Source organism: Nyctereutes procyonoides, unplaced genomic scaffold (assembly GCF_905146905.1).
Source record: "Nyctereutes procyonoides isolate TBG_1078 unplaced genomic scaffold, NYPRO_anot_genome, whole genome shotgun sequence".
Lineage (NCBI taxonomy): Eukaryota > Metazoa > Chordata > Mammalia > Carnivora > Canidae > Nyctereutes > Nyctereutes procyonoides.
In genome coordinates this window covers 10,996,481-11,016,794 of record NW_026575036.1, presented here as the reverse complement: position 1 = coordinate 11,016,794, position 20,314 = coordinate 10,996,481, and the positions used below count along the sequence as shown (strand labels likewise).

General features: G+C 39.0%; 1 protein-coding gene across 1 annotated transcript in view; it reads left to right on the top strand.

Annotated features, from left to right (window-relative positions):
* The window catches only part of ITPR2 (inositol 1,4,5-trisphosphate receptor type 2), a 469,109-nt gene that overhangs the window by 391,347 nt on the left and 57,448 nt on the right, over positions 1–20,314 (top strand). Inside the window, exons 51-54 of the mRNA XM_055318489.1 lie at positions 1,574–1,769; positions 5,799–5,891; positions 16,552–16,682; positions 17,788–17,953. Of these exons, the coding sequence (XP_055174464.1) occupies positions 1,574–1,769; positions 5,799–5,891; positions 16,552–16,682; positions 17,788–17,953 (586 nt within the window). The remainder of the gene's footprint in view (positions 1–1,573; positions 1,770–5,798; positions 5,892–16,551; positions 16,683–17,787; positions 17,954–20,314) is intronic.

The window sequence follows — 20,314 nt, the reverse complement described above, 5'->3', positions numbered from 1 at the left end:
AAATAACAAAACCACACTCTAGATTTTCCTTTCAGAAATAAATAGAAATTCTAGAACCATCAACCTGCCTAATGTCAATACCTTTTTTGCCTCTTTAACATTCTGATTCTGGGGGTATGGAAGAGAGCCCAGAAATAAGCATTTTTAGCAAGCATCCCATGGGGCTTCTGAAAGCTACAAACTTTTAGAAAACACTCAGAAGTGACCTAGAGGCCATTTACAGACCTCTTCTTTAAGCCACTGTTGGGTTAAAGTAAAGGAAAAATCTCCATTATGTCAACTCAGTGCTTAAGTAAGTTAAAGAAGTCAGTGTCTATAATTTGGAAGTTGAATTTGCATTAGTTAATTTGTCTGTCCTGAGAAATATTGACCTTTATTTCTAGAAGTTGCTGCTCCTTCTAGAAGATAAGCACATAGCAAAATAGTTAATTTTTTTTGTATATGATCATGATAAAGTATCAGTTTCCTAGGGTGAAAAAACAAGATAATATCTTTATGGTGATTATTTGCAGAACTAAAATTAAATTGGAAAGTAACTATACAACCCTCAGTACTCAGAAAAACAGAGTACAAGGCCCTGGTGTTTCTGCAGGGACTCATGACACTGGTAATGCATCGTAATTCTAATCACTGCCCACAGATAGCAGGAGACAAACCTTAATTATTTCAACTTGTAAAATACTGTTCACTTCCAAACAGATTTTTATGCCTTTTTAAGTGAATGCTCACTTTTTGCTTTTAGCCAGCTTTTGCTAATATCACATGTACTTGCTACTGTATAATTTCAACTTAATAATATAACAATAAATAAAGTTGTTCTTGGTGTTGTGTCCAGAGAGCAAATACATACCTAGGTTCTTAACTAGTGCAGAGACTTTCTACTACTAAACACAAAATTGATAATAACCCATTAGAAGAAGTGAAAACTTTTTTAAAAAATAAAGTATTATAATGCTTGCTTATACTTCTGTAATAGGTTTTGCCCTCATTATACCACTTTAGTAAGGAAAGGCACTTCCATCTCTCAAATATTTTAAAATTTCCTACTTTTTCTATTGCAGCAGGCTCTTAAAATTTTTCTAGTAATTTCACCTCCCATCCCTTAATTAAAGAGTAGTGTCTAATGACTCTGTCAACTATTCATCACTTAGATAAAAGTGATTCAGCATTTTCACTTTAGCCATTCTACGAGTTCCAGAAACAACTGCAGAATATCAGTGAGGCTAAAAATAAGGAGTAAGTAGCTACATTGGTTAAGTATAGTATTATAATTTTTCTAAATTCAAATTTGAAACTATGCTATTTCTGTATCTTACAAAATTGAAATTATCTTGGTTATGAAACCAACAGATGCACATTATATGCTGTGTTAGAGTTATCTTTATTGGAAAAACAGTTTATTAAAACATTCCAACTGTAGAAGAAACATACATTTTGGTGCATTTGTAAAGTATCAGGTTGTTATTTTTTTCACAGATAAAATGGCTTGTATTTGTATTCATAATTACCTTTTATGTTTATTTAGCTTTTGCACCACTGCATTTTTTTTTCTTGTTTTGTTTTATTTTTGTAGCTTTTTGATTTGGTGTACAGAGAAGAGACTCTGCTTAATGTCATAAAAAGTGTCACACGGAATGGCCGCTCCATTATTCTAACTGCAGTCCTGGCTCTCATCCTTGTCTACCTGTTTTCCATCATTGGGTTCCTTTTTCTGAAGGATGACTTCACAATGGAGGTGGATAGGCTGAAAAACAGAACTCCTATTACAGGTATCGCTACTACCAGTAAATGAGCTTTCCCTGATGGCAGATATGACTTGTATACAGCTTAAGAGAATTACAGACAAACACTAATGGAGGAAATGTTTTCTTTCATTCCTTTGAATACATGTTCTTGTTCACTGAGAGCTCATGAGTGTGAAATACTCTTCAGCTATTAGCTGTCCGTGGGTATAGGAAAATCCTGATATAAGAAACAGCATCTAGGCTTCATCTCAGTAAAAAAATTTCAACAATGCTGACTATATTCCAGAAGACAGTTAACAACATCAGTGTAGGATAATGGTTTGGGGAGTCTATTCTTCCTCTCTTTCCTTTCTCCCCCAAGAAAAACATCTAGCATCATTAACAACCATTATTCCGTATATGTTTGCTCACGCTATATCATATTATACTTAAATAATTGCAAATGATAAATGTTTTGATTTGGAAACCATCAGGTAGTGAGAAATTGGGAATAGAAAAAATATGCTCAAAATACTATCATTGAGGAGCTCAATCCATCAGTACATGTCACAATTTCTGTACGATACTTATTTCTGTTGTCTGGTTAGGCATCATCCATTTATATTTAACTGTGATTCTTGTGGTGTGAGGGCTTATTCTTTTCATCTTACTTTGAATTTTTATTTATCCTGTGTTCTGATGGTTTCCTTTTCCCCCATTCCTGCCTTTTGTCGTTTGAGTTAAATTTCTTTGTTGCTCTTTTTCCTCTTCTCCTGCTTTGCTGGATACAAATCATAGTTCTGCACTTTGCTGTTTGTTTCTCTGGATGATTCTGTAGCCTATGAGTTGTAGAGAATGGAAACCACAAAATGACTCTTCCCCTCAAGCCATTACATTTAAAGGTATGATTTAATTAGTGGTAATCTAGAAACAATATTCTTTCTTGCCTTTAACAAACATTTTCTTGATTGTTGAATTGATGACATATGGTAGTATCTTTCTTAGGATATGGGATAATTAAATGGAATTTAGACCTGTTATTAAGTCTAAGTGATCAAAGCACAGAATACATCTACATAAATTCAGTTATCAAACCTGAGATTGAATATCTAGGTACTAGTCTTTATTCAGAAGAACGTGAAATAGTTTGTTACTGCTTTTCCTGTTCTCCCTTAAATGTTAGTTTTTCCAGAGTTTTACAGTGTAAATATTTGGAGGAAAAGCTCCTATCCACAAACAGTACCCAAAACTCCACTTTTACAAAACTATCTGGGAATCACAAGCTATCTATTCTCAGTAATCTTCAAGTTTTAATTATTTTTTCACTAGACATGATCACATTGAGTTATTCAATACAGGGTGATTCTGAAGCTGAAGCATCATGATTCTTGAATCCAAATGTGTTTCATAGTTCTTGTTTTATGAATCTAGTAGTATTTTTATGTTATTTAAAAAGGAAATTAGTGTCATCATGATTATATTTGCCTTAAAAATACAAAAATATCTTCTTTCTTTTTTCTTACAAAATAGGCAACATTAGACCTAAAATGTCAAGATCTTTATTAAAAATATGTATATTCATACAAAAATGTTAAATAAGAGAAAGTATTCATAAATACTATTAAAATTTAGTATACAAGAACAGCTAGCAGTTAAACTCTTTGATTCGTGGTAGCTTTAGAACTTTTGTTGCATAGGCTGAGAAGGAATATCATATCATGCCCTGGAAGAAGCACCCTTATTTTCATAATATTTTTTATTTAATTTGTAATACCATCTAGTATCTATTGATAAAGAGCATAGAGTTTATTTTTTCAAGTATTGAACACTATTGGCTCCCAAAGGTGAGTGAAATTATTAAGGATAATGTATGCCTATAGCAAATGAAATCTGGAGTGCAGAAGTATGCAGCAGCTCAAGGAGTAGGAAGTAGTCATCAGAAAGCCAGGAGAGGGAAGTCACAAGGGGAGGTTGAGAGTTCTAGAGCTAAATCGCAGAGCATCACAGGTGCCTGTGAGAGTGAAGGATGGATAATTTGCAAATGGCATCAGACATTTAGAAACATGCAGCTCCTATCTCTGGGACCAATGGAACCAGCTCTCCACAGAGGAAGCAGCTGCCACTTGACAGTGTCAAAAGGAGTGGTGTCTTAGAAAAGCCCAGGGAGTTGGAGGGCAGGAGCAGAAGTCAAAGTGTGTCTCACATGTGTCCCTTCTTCCCTATTCTCCATGCCACCCTCTGGTTTCTCATCCTCATTTCCTCTCACCCAGAAGACTGCAGGAACATCTTATGTGGCTTTCCACCTGTTCTGTCTGCCTGATTCATTCATTCTAATCACCACTCTGATTTGGTCTGTCATTGATTCAGAAGCTTTGCTGGGATCTGCCCTGGCCATGAGATGCTTGGTTTAAAACGTTAGGCTGGGAATCCCTGGGTGGCACAGTGGTTTGGCGCCCGCCTTTGGCCCAGGGCGCAATCCTGGGGACCCGGGATCGAGTCCCACGTCGGGCTCCCGGTGCATGGAGCCTGCTTCTCCCTCTGCCTGTGTCTCTGCCTCTCTCTCTCTCTCTCTCTCTCTCTCTCTCTGTGACTATCATAAATAAATTTAAAAAAATTTAAAACGTTAGGCTGGAAGCTGAGGTCACTCTGCATCCACTTCTGTGCCTTTTGTCATACAAACGGTGGCACCTGGGATTGCCCCTTTCCCCCAACCCACTCCTCCCTCACCCTCCCCCACACACACCCTGCCCCATCTTTCTGTGTGTAAATCCATGTCTCCTTTAGGTTGATCCTTCTCCAAAAAGCCTTGTTTAGTTTGCTTTCTAAAATTCACTCCTGTCTCCTAATGCACCGTATTGCAGAAACTGTACTTCCTCCTCTCAAGTATGCTCCTGTCTCTGTTTCTCGATATTCCCTAGTTGTCAGGTCTGCAAGGTCTCTACTCCACATCCTCCTACCTAGCCTAGTGTGGAGTTAAGCCTTAAGTAAGGGAATAGCCACCAGGAGACACTGAGAAACCCCATCTGTCTCCCTCTCTGACCACCAGAAACCCACTCCAGCACCAAATGACATGCCCACTCTTTCCCCAAGTTTGCTTCAGTGAGGGGGCAAGGAAAGAGAGAGGTAAATGTGTGGCCTCCCTGCCCTGAGTGGACTCTCTCTTTCTCAGGTCCAATGCTAATGCTGCAGGCAACCCCATTCTGGTGGCCTAGTCCATTTCCCCATCCCCTGTCCTAACTCCAGCTCCCTTTTGCCAACATCTGCCCTCATCTCATCCAAAGAGTCGGGGTGACCTTGGTGTAGTGTTGCTCTGATATGCACTTGAATATTTCTTCAACCCTTTGTATATAAAAATGAACTATTCCTGCCCCTCTATCTTATGGACTTTCTTTGACTCTGCTTGAAAAATTGGTTTGAGAGGTATGAACCTCTTTACTTCGTTACTAACAACAACAAAATGTTTTATTGAGCTTTTCTCACACAGATAGGAACGTTACTATCTTCTGTTCCATCCTGGTCAGGGAAATAGGTGGTAAACTAGCAAAGCAGATGATTCTTTGGGAAATAAGGAAGAAAAGGAAGATCCTGAGTAGGATCTAGCAGAAGGTTCTTGCATTTCAAACCCTGTTCCCTGGAACAGTTACTGTTAGAACTGCTACAACCTCCACGTCCCTACCTGCTGTAGGGACTGACCAGTGGCTGGGAGCTCGGAGAATCCCAACTTCTTTGGGTGAAATGTGTTCCTGGCATCCCAAGTCTGAACCCTGTATGCATTTGGCCATGGAATCATTGTCACACATGATAGTTAAGGTCTGCATTATTATTAATACTTTCTCTCAGCCACTTTAAAAAGGTGTAAAAGGCTTTTAGGAGGTTGGCTTGTAAACCTATTCTCTATTTATTAAATTGCTTCCGTACACAAAACTGTGTCCAGAGTTCCAAACCAACTTATTAAAGGACTTCAGGAAGTTTGAGTAGTAGTGCCTTTTATTTATATGCCTTGTAACTATATGTTCCTTTCTTGTAATTTTCATTATTTGTCTCTATACCATATTCTAATTTGTGTGTTCTCAGGTAGTAATGAAGTTCCTACTATGACTTTGACTTCAATGATGGGAACATGTAAAAATGACAACTGCTCACCCACAATACCAGCTTCAAATACAGGTCTGTAAAAAAGGGCCCCAGAACAATACAAACTTGATACTTTGTGGTTATGTTTATTTGGGAAATATTATTACTGCTAAAGGAGTTGCTCTAAGAATTTCATGGTGGGTTGAAGTGGAATCATGGAGAGTAAAAGAACCAAAAAGTTTCAAACTAGAGAAAGGATTCCTGCATCTCTCATTCTTTATCCCCATCCCATTCATTATATTATTTCTATTCATGAGAATTTATCAGATTTACCCTGTGCTACTGCTGCGAAAAATACTATTACCATATTGCAAACCTATACCACACTGAGACCCTTTTAATTATATAGCCTTTAACAAAGAATCTGGAAATGCATGGGCTTAGAACTCAAGGGCTTGGTATAATCCTGGACTTCCTACTTTCTAGCTCTCAGTCTTAGATATGTTACGCAAATTTCCTGGACTTTGTTCAGATGGTGTGCCCAGAGAGAGGGAGGAAGGGAGCAGAGAGAAAGAATATGATACTTTCCCTGTTCCCAAAGGAGCGACAGAACCATGCTCATTAGGGGATCCCTGGGTGGCGCAGCGGTTTGGCGCCTGCCTTTGGCCCAGGGCATGATCCTGGAGACCCGGGATCAAATCCCACATCAGGCTCCCGGTGCATGGAGCCTGCTTCTCCCTCTGCCTATGTCTCTGCCTCTCTCTCTCTCTCACTGTGTGCCTATCATAAAAAAAAAATTATAAAAAAAAAGAACCATGCTCATTAAAAGAATTTTTTAAACTCTAAATTGTTCTCAATGGTTTGGAAACTATGGCATATGTGAAATTTAATGAACTGTAGAAGGAATTAGTGATCTCTTTCCAGAAGCAGCAATGATTTAGGTAGTATATATATCTGTAAATATTTCAAGAGTTTTAGGAGCACCGGAATGGCTCAGTCGTTTAAGTATCTGCCTTTGGTTCAGGTCATGATCCCTGGAATCCTGGGATCGAGTCCCATGTTGGGCTCCCTGCGCAGCAGGGAGTCTGCTTCTCCCTTTCCCTCCCCCCCCCCCCGCTGGTGTTCTCTCTCTCTCTCTGCCTCTCTGTCTCTAATAATTAACTAAAATCTTTTTAAAATATTTCAAGAGTTTTATGTATTAAAAAGGAGTGGATTTAGTCTGTGCTACATATGTGAAGGGAAAAATTGGATTCACTGAAGATGAGGAAAAGAAGAGTTAATAAAGCCCAGTGTAAGGATGGAGCTCCCCACTTCCATCTGGGAACACCTTTGTCAGACATAATGAAAGGGCCTTTCCCAGGCTGCCTTTTTTCTTGAGATGTTGGATTGTTACATGAGGAAAAATGGATAGTGCCTTCTACAAACAAAATCTTTCATATTTTATTACCTCAAGGGAGAAATACATACGTGTACGTTGCATCCAACGGCCCAGCAGCTATAGGAACTGTAAGCAACTGCCTCCAAGACTTCTTTCCTCCCCTAAGTCCTGGCTAGCCAACCAAGACTTCCAAACAACAAACCAGCTCACTCCGTGCTAGTGTAGCTTTGCTGTGCTCTTCAATTTCTAAAATCCTGTTACATGCATCCTCCACTTTAAACACTTCTAATTTCCTCAGCCTTCCTCACACGGTATGGCAATGACTCTCGATGTAACACTCCAGGGCAAGAAGCTCAGTGGTGCTATCTTATTGTGCATAGTGGAATTTGGAATCACACTATACCACTGACCCACATTTGGCTGACTCAGCTAAAATGCCATTCTTCACTGGTTCAGCTGTCATGACGTCAGTGCCTATCCTGTACTCACGTAATTGGGAGTCTGGGATTTCAAGTACAATGCAATGCATTTATTTTTATATATTTCTGCCAAACCAGAATCCAAGGCCATCTCAGTTTGTCCTGGGGATAGATAAGGCAGGGGTTTTTTTTTTTGTTTTTTTGTTTTTTTTTTTACTAGATGATCTCTAGGTTTTTAGGCCTTTCCTGCTCTAACATGCTATGGGGCTCACACAGTATCTTTATGGATCCTGATTCTATTAAGCAATATGTTTATTCTCTCTTGTGCCATCTTAAAGCTGATAAGCTATAGAACAGGGATTGGCAAACTATGGCCCATAGGGAAACTTAACTTACCTCCTGTTTTTGTACAGCCCTCAGGGTAAGACTGGTTATAACCTTTTTAAAGGTATTTTCTTTAAAGAAAAAGGTGCAGTGGAGACTATATGTCACCCACAAAGCCTAAAATATTCCTATCTGGCTCTTTAGAAAAAAAATTACTAACCTCTGCTCTGGAATATTTTCACTAAAGGTACTAAAAGTGTTGCATAGGACAGTACTAATGACAAATCCTTTAGCATGCTATTAGAAATATGCATTCAGACTGACATAGTTATGTTCCATGCAGTTCTTCAGCTACATAGAACTGTCTTAAATAAATTATCAGTTAGCCTATGTTTCGCCATCTTTAAAAAAAAATCATGAGACTCCTCAGAGCCTCCTTACAAAAGCCCAAATACATATTATCTGTAACATTCCCAATTTGAGGTTAGTGTGAACCCATACTGGCTTCCCTTGATCCCACTTTCTTCCCCTTCAAAGATCCATTTTGGTATGTTATCTTGGGGATCAGCATCAAGCTTATTTGTCAGAAGCTTGCAGAATCTGTCACAGTCTCAAACCAGGTCTACAAATGCTCCTCTCCTCTTATTTTTCACTATTTTAAATTCATATATATATCACAGCTATTTCAAAAACTTGGGTATAGTTGAAGTAGGTGGGTAACATTTACATAGCTCTCAGGATCTTTTGGCCACCCTGAACTTCAGTTTATTGTCACCAGTACTTGTTATCTTCTTTTCAATTTGACATTCTTTGTCCTTAACAGAGTGTGAAAAATAATAGGTTAAAAAAATGTACTTTCTCATTAGCACAAATATTCTAGCAACATAGTCCCAAGTATATAGTACCCCTATTCCTGCCTTGCTAGTCTATCTCTGAATGTTATCTTAAAATTATTTCCTTTATTTTAAAGCAAATATCCTTTAACTATAGTTTGATTTTAAGAAAGGAAGATTACTTTGCCAGTGAACCAACAATGAAGCCAGTGTTCTTCCTGCCAGAGACTATAAAGATGGCTCACCCAGGGGCACCACACAGCAGCTGAACTAGTGATGTTCATCCACTGCATGGGAGCCAGAAGCTCCTAAGACTCAAGGAGATAACCGCCAGAGCCTCTTCTGGAATGAGATCTTCCCAGCCATACATGGTGTGAGCGTATCCCAGGATGTGGCTGCCCAGCTCTGTACAATCTTAAAATTTTTCGGCTTTATACATTGTTATTGATAATCAACCAGGCATTCTATTGTAATTGTTTTGTGTGCCATTACTAATTGTGACATTATGATTTTAACATTTAGAAAAATGAAGTGAATATTTCTGTAAAATAGGAAACTCATTAAGTCAATTCAGTACAAATTCTTGATGATGATGATGATGGTGATATTATCATAAAACCTTTATTCATTCATTCATACAGCAGTATTTGCTGAACCTGTACTATTGGCCAGCCACCATACTGGGTGTTCAAGATAAAGTATTGAGTAGACAAGCATGATCCTAGCCCTTACAGAACTTATAAAATAAAAGGGAGACATAAAAAGTTTTAAAACATGGTGAGTACCCAGCAGTACTATGATAGATAATCACAAGAGAGCTGTAGGGAGAGCAAACACAAAGGCCTTTCTGAGGAGGAATTATTTAAACTGAGACTTGGAGCATGAAGAAGGCATCAGTCACACCCAGAGGTAGGGCAAAGTATATTCCAAGCACAGGGAACAGCATGAGTGAGGGCCCTGAGGCATGTCAAGGATAGATAGATACTACTAATTATCTTCACCTTATGGGTAAAAACACCGAAGGACACAAACTTTAAGATCACATAGCTAATAGACTAATCTAGATCTCTAATTCCAAGGCCAGTCCTTCAAAGTTTTATTTTAGTTAAAGGATTCATTTATGTAAATTTTTTCTTCCCTAACCAAAATTTAGATTGCTAAAATCTACCTATCTCATATTGCCTTTCAACTGGAATGCTTGGATAACTTTTCTTTATGCATGCTATCTTCTAAAGGCAATATTTTAGACATAAATATTCTCAATTCTGTATTTATCAGCTGGAGTTGCCCCACCCCTTTCTTCCACCTCAAGACATTTGACAATGCCTGGAGACATTTTTGGTTGTCACAACTCTGGAAGGAATACTACTGGCATCTAGTGAACAGAGGCCAGGGGTGCTGCTAAGCATCCTCCGACGCACAAGACAGCCCCCCTCAACAAAGAATTAATTGTCCAACACAAAATGTCAATAATGTTGATCTTGAAAAACCATCACAAAGTCTGTTTGGATATGGATTTATAACTCTGAATACAAACTCATAAAAGGCTTCTCATAAAAACCTCTACAACCTGTTCCTTACTTGATATATTTATACAAGGAACACAACTTCCCTTTTCCCTGTGGACAGATGGGGACAATTCTTTAGGCTTATTACCCCCAGAGCAAGGTCTCCATGTTTTCAGGCTCTACCTGGGCTGGGAGTAGGGAGAAGCAGGTATGATTTTGCACGAAAGCTTCCAGAGAAGGAAGAAGAAGATAGTGGAGGCATGTCAATGCTGGAGGAGTGGCAGGGACACTGTTGAGAGCCAGAGCTGATGGCAGTGGCTTTATACCATTTGGGGTCATTCCTAAATCAGTGTTTGAAACTACAGGAATGCCTGTTATTAATGTAGCCACTCTTTCCTCTGTGTCCTTTTTGCATTTGATATGGCAAGTGATAAAATTCATCTGACTGAAAATTCCACAGATTTGATCTCTGAGTCCTTGCCACCTTTAAATCTTGGCCCCATGTGTTTAACCACAAAAGTAGAGTAAAAGCCAGAACCTGGTGTTTGTTGTGCAGCATGTGTCACTTAGATTTAAAAATAACTTTTCTATGTCTAAGACCAGAATTAAATTTTAATTTGCAAACCCTAGTGTGCATTTGTGATGGCCTTGGTTTGTTACCTTGTGGACAGCAGGTCCACATTACAAAAGGCCCAGATGCATACACGGGAACAGAATAACAAGCCTCGTGGTGATTGGGAAGCCCAGCAGCTGGTCCCCGAGGAAGCTCCAGCAGATGCAGGTAGGGTCATTGTCCCAGCAGCCACACATTTCGCTCGGTAACGGGCAACCAACTGTGGCCAGGGGAAAAAAAAATAAAATAAAAAGAACTTTTATTTCATTTGCTGCAGACCTACCCGACTTCTTAGACAAATATGATCACTTACCAAAGGAAAACAAAAAAAAAAAAAAAAAGTAAAAACCTAGAAATTCTAGAAAAGTGAGGCCTTTTTTAGGTAGTTTATAAAATAAAGATACAATCATTTTCTAAGTAAAGGTCATTTGAATGTACAGAAAAGGGAGGAAGTTCACAGATATCTCACATTTATGAGTAATTCAAATTTAATGTTTTGCTATTTTACTTTAATAAAAAGACTGATAAATAACTGAAACTGATTAGCCTTAGTGGCACTCCACGTTTTGACTTCCCACTGGGTGCCTCACATTTCAAATTTCTCTTTCTAGTTAAAATTTTTAAAAAAGAATTTCCATAATGAATCAATTAAAATTAAAGTTTAGCACTAATAAACAAGAGGTTTTTCAATTACACTCAGACTTTCAGATATATCTCAGTGGCAATCTGTTGTTTCTAAGAAATCATTAAAAAATGGATACTTTATTAAAGCAGAAAAATGGCATTATTAAATACTCTTATTCAAGCATGTTCAATATTCGGAAAAACTTATAGGCAACATCTCAGAACAGAGCCAATAGAATATATTCTTATTCCTTTCTTTATATAAAACACTTGAATTTCTATTGTGAATTGAGAAAAAATACTTCATTTTGCTAATACTTAACCGAAAATGAGGATAATTTAGCCTCATCTTTGTTCAAGTATAAAGTTTGTTATGTTAAAACTATAACTTTATGTAAGATTCTATAGCCATCTATCAGTAATAATGATAATTATGATACCTAGACTTGTTACCCCCATGCACCAAGTGATGTTCTAAGTTCCTTATGGGCATATATTTAGTTTTTTTAAATGCATCCACATTACACATCTGTTTTCACTAATTCTTTCCTTTCATACGCAAGCATGCACTCTCACTTCTTTTTAAAAAAAAAGATTATTTATTTATTTATTTATTTATTTATTATTTATTTATTTGAGAGAGAGAGAGAGAGAGAGAGAGAAAGAATGCTCACATGCACATGATGAGCACCAGTGTGAGGAGAGGCAGGAGAGTCTCAAGCAGACTCTCTGCTAAGCACAGAGCCTGGCAGCCAGGTTCAGATCTCATAACCCTGAGATCATGACCTGAGCCATAACCAAAAATCTGACATTCAAACCAACTGAACTACCCAGGTGCCCCTCTCTCACTTCTTTTATAACTATGTTTTTTCATCATTACTCTCTTGCCACCATTAGCTAGCCCATTGTTCGTTCTTGCACCTGAAACCTTCTCATTGCTGCCTCTGTTTGAACCTTCCTCTGCACCCTGTTTCCCACCTGCACGAATCCATCTCCTTTTAGGCTCAGAGTTTCTGATAAAACACCTGGCCTGCAATCGAAGGAGAGCTTCGATTTCTGCATCCATCGTCTTCTTTCATTATTTGCCATCTTCCTATTGGTTCCTGATGACCTGAATGTTCAATCCAGAGACCTTTTCTTACTGCTCATTGCTTTTGACCCTTACATAATTTTTACATTTTTTGGTAACTTCTCCATCTTTATGTTATTTTCTTCCTGAATTTTGGAACACAGTACTCTCCTAGCTCTCTAGTTTTCTCTAGTTTTACAAATGTTTTCTCATCTTCTCACCCTACAGTCTTCTGAAATTCTTTTCCTTTTCTTCATCGTAATACCTTACATGCAGCTGCTCCTTCTTAGTTGTCCATTTCTGTGGTCTAATGGGACCCCCATTCCCAAGTCAGCTCTGGCTGGAAGTCCCAGCAGGATGTGTAACACTGCCTTCTCCCTCATGACCTAGGGAGAAGCTCCTGTTTATCCATCCTTTCCACTCTCGCGGCCAACACCCTGGTTGAGGCTCATCTCACATTATGCTTTCTACCTCCAGCCATCCTCTCCTCTTCAGTTCATCTGCTGTATCACCACTAGACTTGTCACAAACCACTGCGTGGAGTATTTCTTCCCTCACTCCACCTCGAGATTTTCTTAATGCTCTATTGCCTGCCAAATAAACCCCAAACTCACAGAGAGCTCCCAGTTTATCTCCCCAGCTTTATCTTCCATTCTTTTACATGATGGCTCATTTGATCTCCATTATATAAGTGAATAGTTTCCTACGTCCTGTGCTCTCTGGCCATACCATGTGAATGCCTCTCTACTACTGTATTCATCCATTGACTATTCAAGCAGCCTCAGAGTCTACATTAATTAGAGGGATTCCCCACTGATTATGACTAGTATTAAATGTTCTCTCTCTCTTCTGATCTCTTTGCACCACTTTGGTGGCTGTAATCACATGTTAATTTGTCTTGTTATTTAAGTAAATGTTTTATCTCACACTATTTCACTTGCTAAATGATAAACCATCTTGCCCCTATTTAAAGTTCTCCAGTGTCTCCCCTTGGCTTTCAGGATAAAGTTTAAATTCTTTATCTGGGTTTATGAATCTCTGCATAATAAACAGGACCCTACCTGTTTCTCTTCTCACACTTGTCTGTACGCACCAAAATCCCAATCATTCCAGTGCACCTGCGGTTTCTCAAACACCCCATATGCATTCATGCCTGTTTACCTTTGTTCATCCTGTTTTCTCTGCCTATAATGTCTTACATTGCTGATATTGCTGGCCAGGCATGTATCTCTTTCAATATTCAATTCAGGTGCCACCTCCCTCAAGATGCTGTAGCTGACCCCCCGCCCCCATGAGATGCACACCATCCTGCCTGCACAATATCCTGTGATACTGAATTGCCTTTGTTCATTGGCTAGCCGCCTTTCCTAGGAAACCATAAATCTCCTAAGGACTGCCACACTTTCCTCTTTCCACTTAGCCCTTAGCTCAGGGTCTGTTGAGGCAGTGAAAGGAGGCAGGTTTGGCGTTGGGAAGGCCAACTGATTATGTGGGTCAGTCTTCACAAGGTGGCATTTACCTAGGTGAATTTATTATGACTCAGGGTCTGGCTTTTAGCTTGCAGGCCTGGGAACTTGACTTAACGTATTGCAGGTAAATCCATCTCACAAAGGTAGAGCCTTATTAACCAAGCTTATGGAGGCTACCCCATATAAAACTAGCATGCCTATGCACCGATTATTATGGAGTGGGTTGACTGGGCTGTTGCTGCCAGTGACCTGACGTGGGCATTCTCCTCCTATGTGCATGCCACATAGAAAGTCAATACTCTCATTTTATATATTCGCAGCCAATCTATTTTAGTTCACAATGGCTAATCACATGAATTGTGTGTAGATTTTACCAACTTACCTGTTAATGAATAAACAACCTCATTTTTATATTCTTTGGGAGAGATAAGAGCACTTTCATGTGGCTTCTATGTACTGACTAACCTGGCACTTAATTAAGTCTTTAGTAAACATTTATGCGATTGTTTGATAAGTTGCTGATTGAATATGTGAATACAGATCCTGCCACTACATATAAGATTGCTTTGATTGAACGTTTAACCATGGCAAAGTAGCATATAGACATATTCCATATGACCTCATTACTGGAAAACCATATTTCTCTGTAAAAATTCCTTTAATTCTCTTACGCATTTCTAACTAGTTTTCTTCATGTTGTTCCTAGCCATTGCATAGAACCCAGCTTCAGGTGTCGGGGACCTAACTAGCATGTTGCACACTGAGCCTTCTCTGCCTTCCTTGTCTCTCCTGCTGCTCTGCTGCCCCCGCAAGCCTCACCTCTTCCCTATTTCTCCTTCCTCCAAAAGCAGCTTTATTTCTTCTACTTTCTAAATCAGAACGTGCCTTGAGGCTCATCTCTAAGGTAAGTGGTCTGGCACAGACTCTGCTGCTAGCTTTGAAGCTGCAACTTGGTGCTTGCCTACCTCTGACTTCCGCCCTCCTCCTGAGGTATATATGTCTGAAAAAGAAACAGCTCTGAATAAAGTGAAAATATCAAGATCCTCCCATGCATGTGAGGTTAAAATAAAGTCACTTCACAAGAGGAAAATCAGCCTTTTTGTAGCAAAGTACCAATCAGGCTGTTGGTCATGGATCATGTAGACAAAATTAGACTGTTTCTTTCGCTCTCACCCTTTGGTTGTTTTCATATTCCTGCCTGTGGCTACACAATTCCAAAATTTAATACCACTAAGGTTCTTGAGTCTTGTAACAAGAAAAGTACCTTTCTGCACACTTCTCAATTTTAGGAAATCCTGATTCTTTTTTTTAAGATTTTATTTATTTATTTATTTATTTATTTATTTGAGAAAGAGCACGAATGCACAAAGTTGGGGAGGAACAGAGGGGAACGGAGACAGAGGGGGGAAGAATCTTCAAGCAGACTCCACACTGAGCGCAGAGTCCGACGCAGGGCTTGATCTCATCACCCTGAGATCACAAAAACAAGAGTAGTATGCTCAACCAACTGAGCCACCCAGGAGTCCCAGAAATCCTGCTTCTAATATAGTATGAACTTTTCACTATTTTAAATGACTGGGAAATTATTATGAAGTTTGGTCCCTTACCTTTAAACCAAATAAGACCTGAAATTTTTCTGTCACATTATATCTTTTCTGTCTCTTCATTTCTCCCTAAATACTTCCACAGAAGTACATTCACATGAAATAAATTGTTCACATAAATATATTGTGCTTCTTGTCCATAGCCCAATGCTCATCATTAAAAGAGCTCCAATGCTCAATTAAATGAATGAAATAGTATCTACCTTAATTTTTAAGTGCCTACTATGTGGATGCAAATCTCTGTGCAGTGTTTTACATATCATAAATATAATCTTCTGGAGGGTGTCATCCTTCATCAGACCTCCCCATTTCACAGATGAGGTCAAGTGACTTGCCCAAGTCTCAGTCCTGGGACAGAGTATAATTCGAAGCCATGCCCACTCAGTCCCTTACACTTGCTCCTTTACCTGCAGTATCTTTGCTTCCCACATGAGTTGACTGTTTTCCTGAGGTCTTAACACAACATCCCCCCACTATAATAGTGCACAAGGCATAGGAGCTTTCTTATACTTTGTCCTCTTCATTCTGTCATTTTTCACTCTCAGAAGAAAACACGTATTTCAGAATACGATTGTGTGGCCTTCCCAGTCCCTGGTTTTGTGCTATGACATGGAAAATACATGTTCCATGCTTCAAAAAATTGTCCCATGGCACAGTTATAAAAAAGTGGATAGGGCAGCCCAGGGCGTGATCCTGGAGTCCTGGAATCGAGTCCCATGTCGGGCTCCCTGCATGGAGCCTGCTTCTCCCTCTGCCTGTGTCTCTGCCTCTGTGTGTGTGTGTGTGTGTCTCTCATGAATAAATAAATAAAATCTTAAAAAAAAGAGAGAGAGAGAGTGAATATTTGGAAGTAGACAACAGCATATTTAAAACATGAGTTTGCTGTATGGTTGAATGTGTGTGTCTTCCTAGCTGATGAAGAGTATGAAGATGGAATTGAAAGGACATGTGACACTCTCCTCATGTGCATTGTCACTGTCTTGAACCAAGGCCTCAGGAATGGCGGTGGTGTGGGAGATGTCCTGAGGAGACCATCAAAAGACGTAAGCTGGAGAAAAAAAAAATTTAAGAACAGCATAATCGGTTTTTAAATTTTCTTAGCAGCATTTACAATACGATTTCTGTTTTCAGGATGCTGTATTGTGTCGTGTGCTTTAAAAGCATAATGGTGGCCATTAAAACCAATTAATTGGATACTAGAATTACACAGAAATAGTTAATGTACTAAAAAGTCTATGTCTGTTAGTAAGGTTATGAAAAGTTTCCAAGTTTGAACTGTGTATTGTATTACAGCAATGAGATCATGACTACAAACTTGGTAGAGGAGTTGTTACATAAATAACAGAAACTAGGCTGCCTCTTGTCTATCAGGCTTCTCAAGCATGAAGATATACTCTTTGCCTCTGAATAGTAATGGTCACCATTATTTATCCATGATGAATATAAAATCTGAACAAATTCTAACATGATTTCATATATTAAAATGGCAAGGCTAAAAAATTTCTCATTAGCTGCAAAAGCTCAAGCACCATGAGAGAGGCTTGAAATATCTCAACGCTCTACAACAGGCCAGCTGTAGCATATTGCCAGTTCATCTAATGGTTCATCATCTATGACACAACTGGATTACAGTGTCTCTAATGTGTGTTTTAATACTGCCCATCAAGTAGAAGTAAGCTTGAGCTGTCTGTACTTGACCCTATACAGCCAAGAACAAAATCTACTCTAGAAATTGATGAAGCATTAGGTCCTTCTCAGCTCCCTAATCCCTGACCTTGAGAATTGCTACTTGTCTACCTTTTGTGCAGCTTCTGGGATAGGATCCTAATGTGCCAAAATGCATTTAGCAGTATGATAGAGTAAAGTGGTTTTTAATAAAAGGTACATCCCCCATTGGGGGGAGGGATGTAAGTCCTCATTCTGGAGAATGGACAGGGCTCTGGAAACAGATGTGAAGTTTATTTCACAACACTTACAGAAAAGAAAATGAAGATAGAAAGTGGGTCTTATTTTTTCCAACTTGGAGTACTATTTATATTCATTCAGCAAATATTTATTGAATATATTCTCTTTGCTAGGCAATTTGTCAAATCAACGTACCTTGAAAATATATATACATGTATATTTTTCTTTAAATTTTTATTTTAGGAGCCCTTGTTTGCTGCCCGAGTAGTATACGACCTTCTTTTTTATTTCATTGTCATCATTATTGTTCTTAACTTGATTTTTGGTGTTATCATTGATACCTTTGCTGATCTCAGAAGTGAAAAACAGAAAAAAGAGGAAATTCTAAAGACAACCTGCTTCATTTGCGGTAAGTGTTCTCAAGTTACTAAAATAATAGGTGAAGAAACTGTCAAGGAGGAAGGAGAGGCTAGAGTGATTTTTATTTGTCATGCTTTGGGAAAAATAATTTCAAAATGAAAGCTGGACGAAAATTATGTAACTGAGCATTACACTAGGGTTCTCTGCTTCCAGAAATAGAAGAATTATATCCGAAAGCTATCTTGTCATTTTTTCTGCAATTTGTATGATTCTCTGACTGTAGAACGTGTTGCAAAATTTCAAAAGGTTACACCAACTGGCAAACAGATTTTTAATCACAATAACATATTGATTAAATGACAGAATGATTTTTATTTTATTTTGTTAGAATATGAATCCACAGATGATTCTAGCAGCTTGAACTTCTATTCACTATATCTTCTCTCATTTTTTCTTCTCTCTCTCTCTCAACCTTACACACACACACACACCCCACACTCTACACTCTCCTCCTCTTTCCCTATTGTTAGCTCTTAGACTCACCCAACTCTCTCCTTGCCCCCATCATACCTCTTTGTCTCTGTCTTCCTCTCAATATACATCAGCCCTTTCTTTGTCTCTGCAGCTGGCCTAACATCCTGGAATTAATTCTTCCTCTTCTTTGAATAATCCCCAAATCCAGGTTATCCTTGCCATCTATTTGACCATGTTGAGCTGAAGAATCTTTTGGCTAAAGTCACAAAATATGTGTAAGGGCTTCACTACAACATTATTCTATATAACTCGAATTGGGCCCTCAATAAATCCCACTGCCTCCTTGATTCACCTTTTGTCAACTGTCTCATTCTCCTCAATGGATTTCTCAAACCTTTCCAGAATTCCTCCAACACTCAGAGGTGTATCAAGTACTAACCTGTAACAATGAATTGTATTCCAAGGAAACAAACATGGGTTGGACATGCCCTTCTTCAGGGTGTTTACAATCTATTTTGGAATACAAACAAAATAAGTATCAGTGCTGCCTAGTGTGTTAAGACATGATAGAGAAGTTCACAGGCTATTATACCCCTTCAGACTGTGGTAGGGACCAGGCAAGAAAGAGTCAGAAAAGGCTTTTAGAAGAGGTGGTCACTGAACTAATGGTAAAAGATGGAAAACAGTCATATTACAGTGGGTAGAAGCAGGGTTGCCTGGGTCGTTCAGCCTTTGACTCAGATCATGATCCTGGGGTCCTGAGATCAAGCACCACATTGGGCTCCCCATTCAGTGGGGAATCTGATTCTCCCTCTACCCTTCCCCTTGCTCATGCATGCTCTCTCTCTCAAATAAATAAATAAAATCTTTAAGAAAATAAAATAAAGTGGGAAGAAGCAGAGTGACCAGTATAAGAACAGGCATGAAGGGAAGAATAGCGCAATGGGAGTCTTCAGTTACTATAAGGTATTCAGTGTTGCTGGAGCATGAATTTCAGAGCAGTGTATGCCCAGAGAAGAGGTTCACCAGAATATGGCCTTTTTTGTTAAAACAAACAAACAAATAAACAAAAACTTGGACTTTGTCCTATAGACTTATAAAGGATGCTGAACCATGAAAGAATTTATGTAGAGGAGTACAGGGTCTAATTTTTGTTTCAGAGCAAGGGGGCAGCTAAGGAAGGTTGTTTGTCAGGGGACATAGTGCAAGTGAAAGGTAATGAAACCTTGATGCAGAGGAATTAGGGTGGCAGTGTTAAGGGTAGGGAACAGGGTCGTGAAATAGAGATGAGGTTTTAAATCTCAGTGGGTAGGAATGAATATGAAAGATAGTCGGGTGCCTGGCTGAATGGTAGTTCCAACAGTTCAGTTTGAGAAGAAAAGAAGAAGAAAAACTTGGAGAGGAATATGCTGAGTTTGGCTTCGGAAATACTGAAATTCCAGCATGCACTGAACACCCCAGAGGGCCACGCCAAGCACAGAGGTCAGCGTGGGTCTGAGCCTCAGACAGTGAGTCTGTGCTAGTGACAGTAATTGGGAAATCCTCTGTCTGTGTGTGGCATCAAAAGCCAGAGTGTGGGGAAGGACTTCAGAGGGGAAAGAGAAGAAGATGAGGTTTAGAGTGGGAAATAATCAGCACTGAAGAGTTGAGAGAAAGAGGATCAAATGCTCACACATTTGCGTGCGTGGGCAGATACACACACACACACACACACTCAGATCTTTCCAGTCAGAATGGTGTGAGGAGAACCAGGAATATGTGGCACGTGGATATGAGGAGAGGCCGCAGCCTTGAGAATAAAGTGATTGATTATCAACTATTTCAAATCAGAGATGGCCAGTATTATGCCAAGTAGAGCCTTTGGATTTCTCATTCAGGCGATTCAGAGTAAAGATGGAGTACTTTCCATAAGGTAGGTTGTACAATGCTGGGGGAG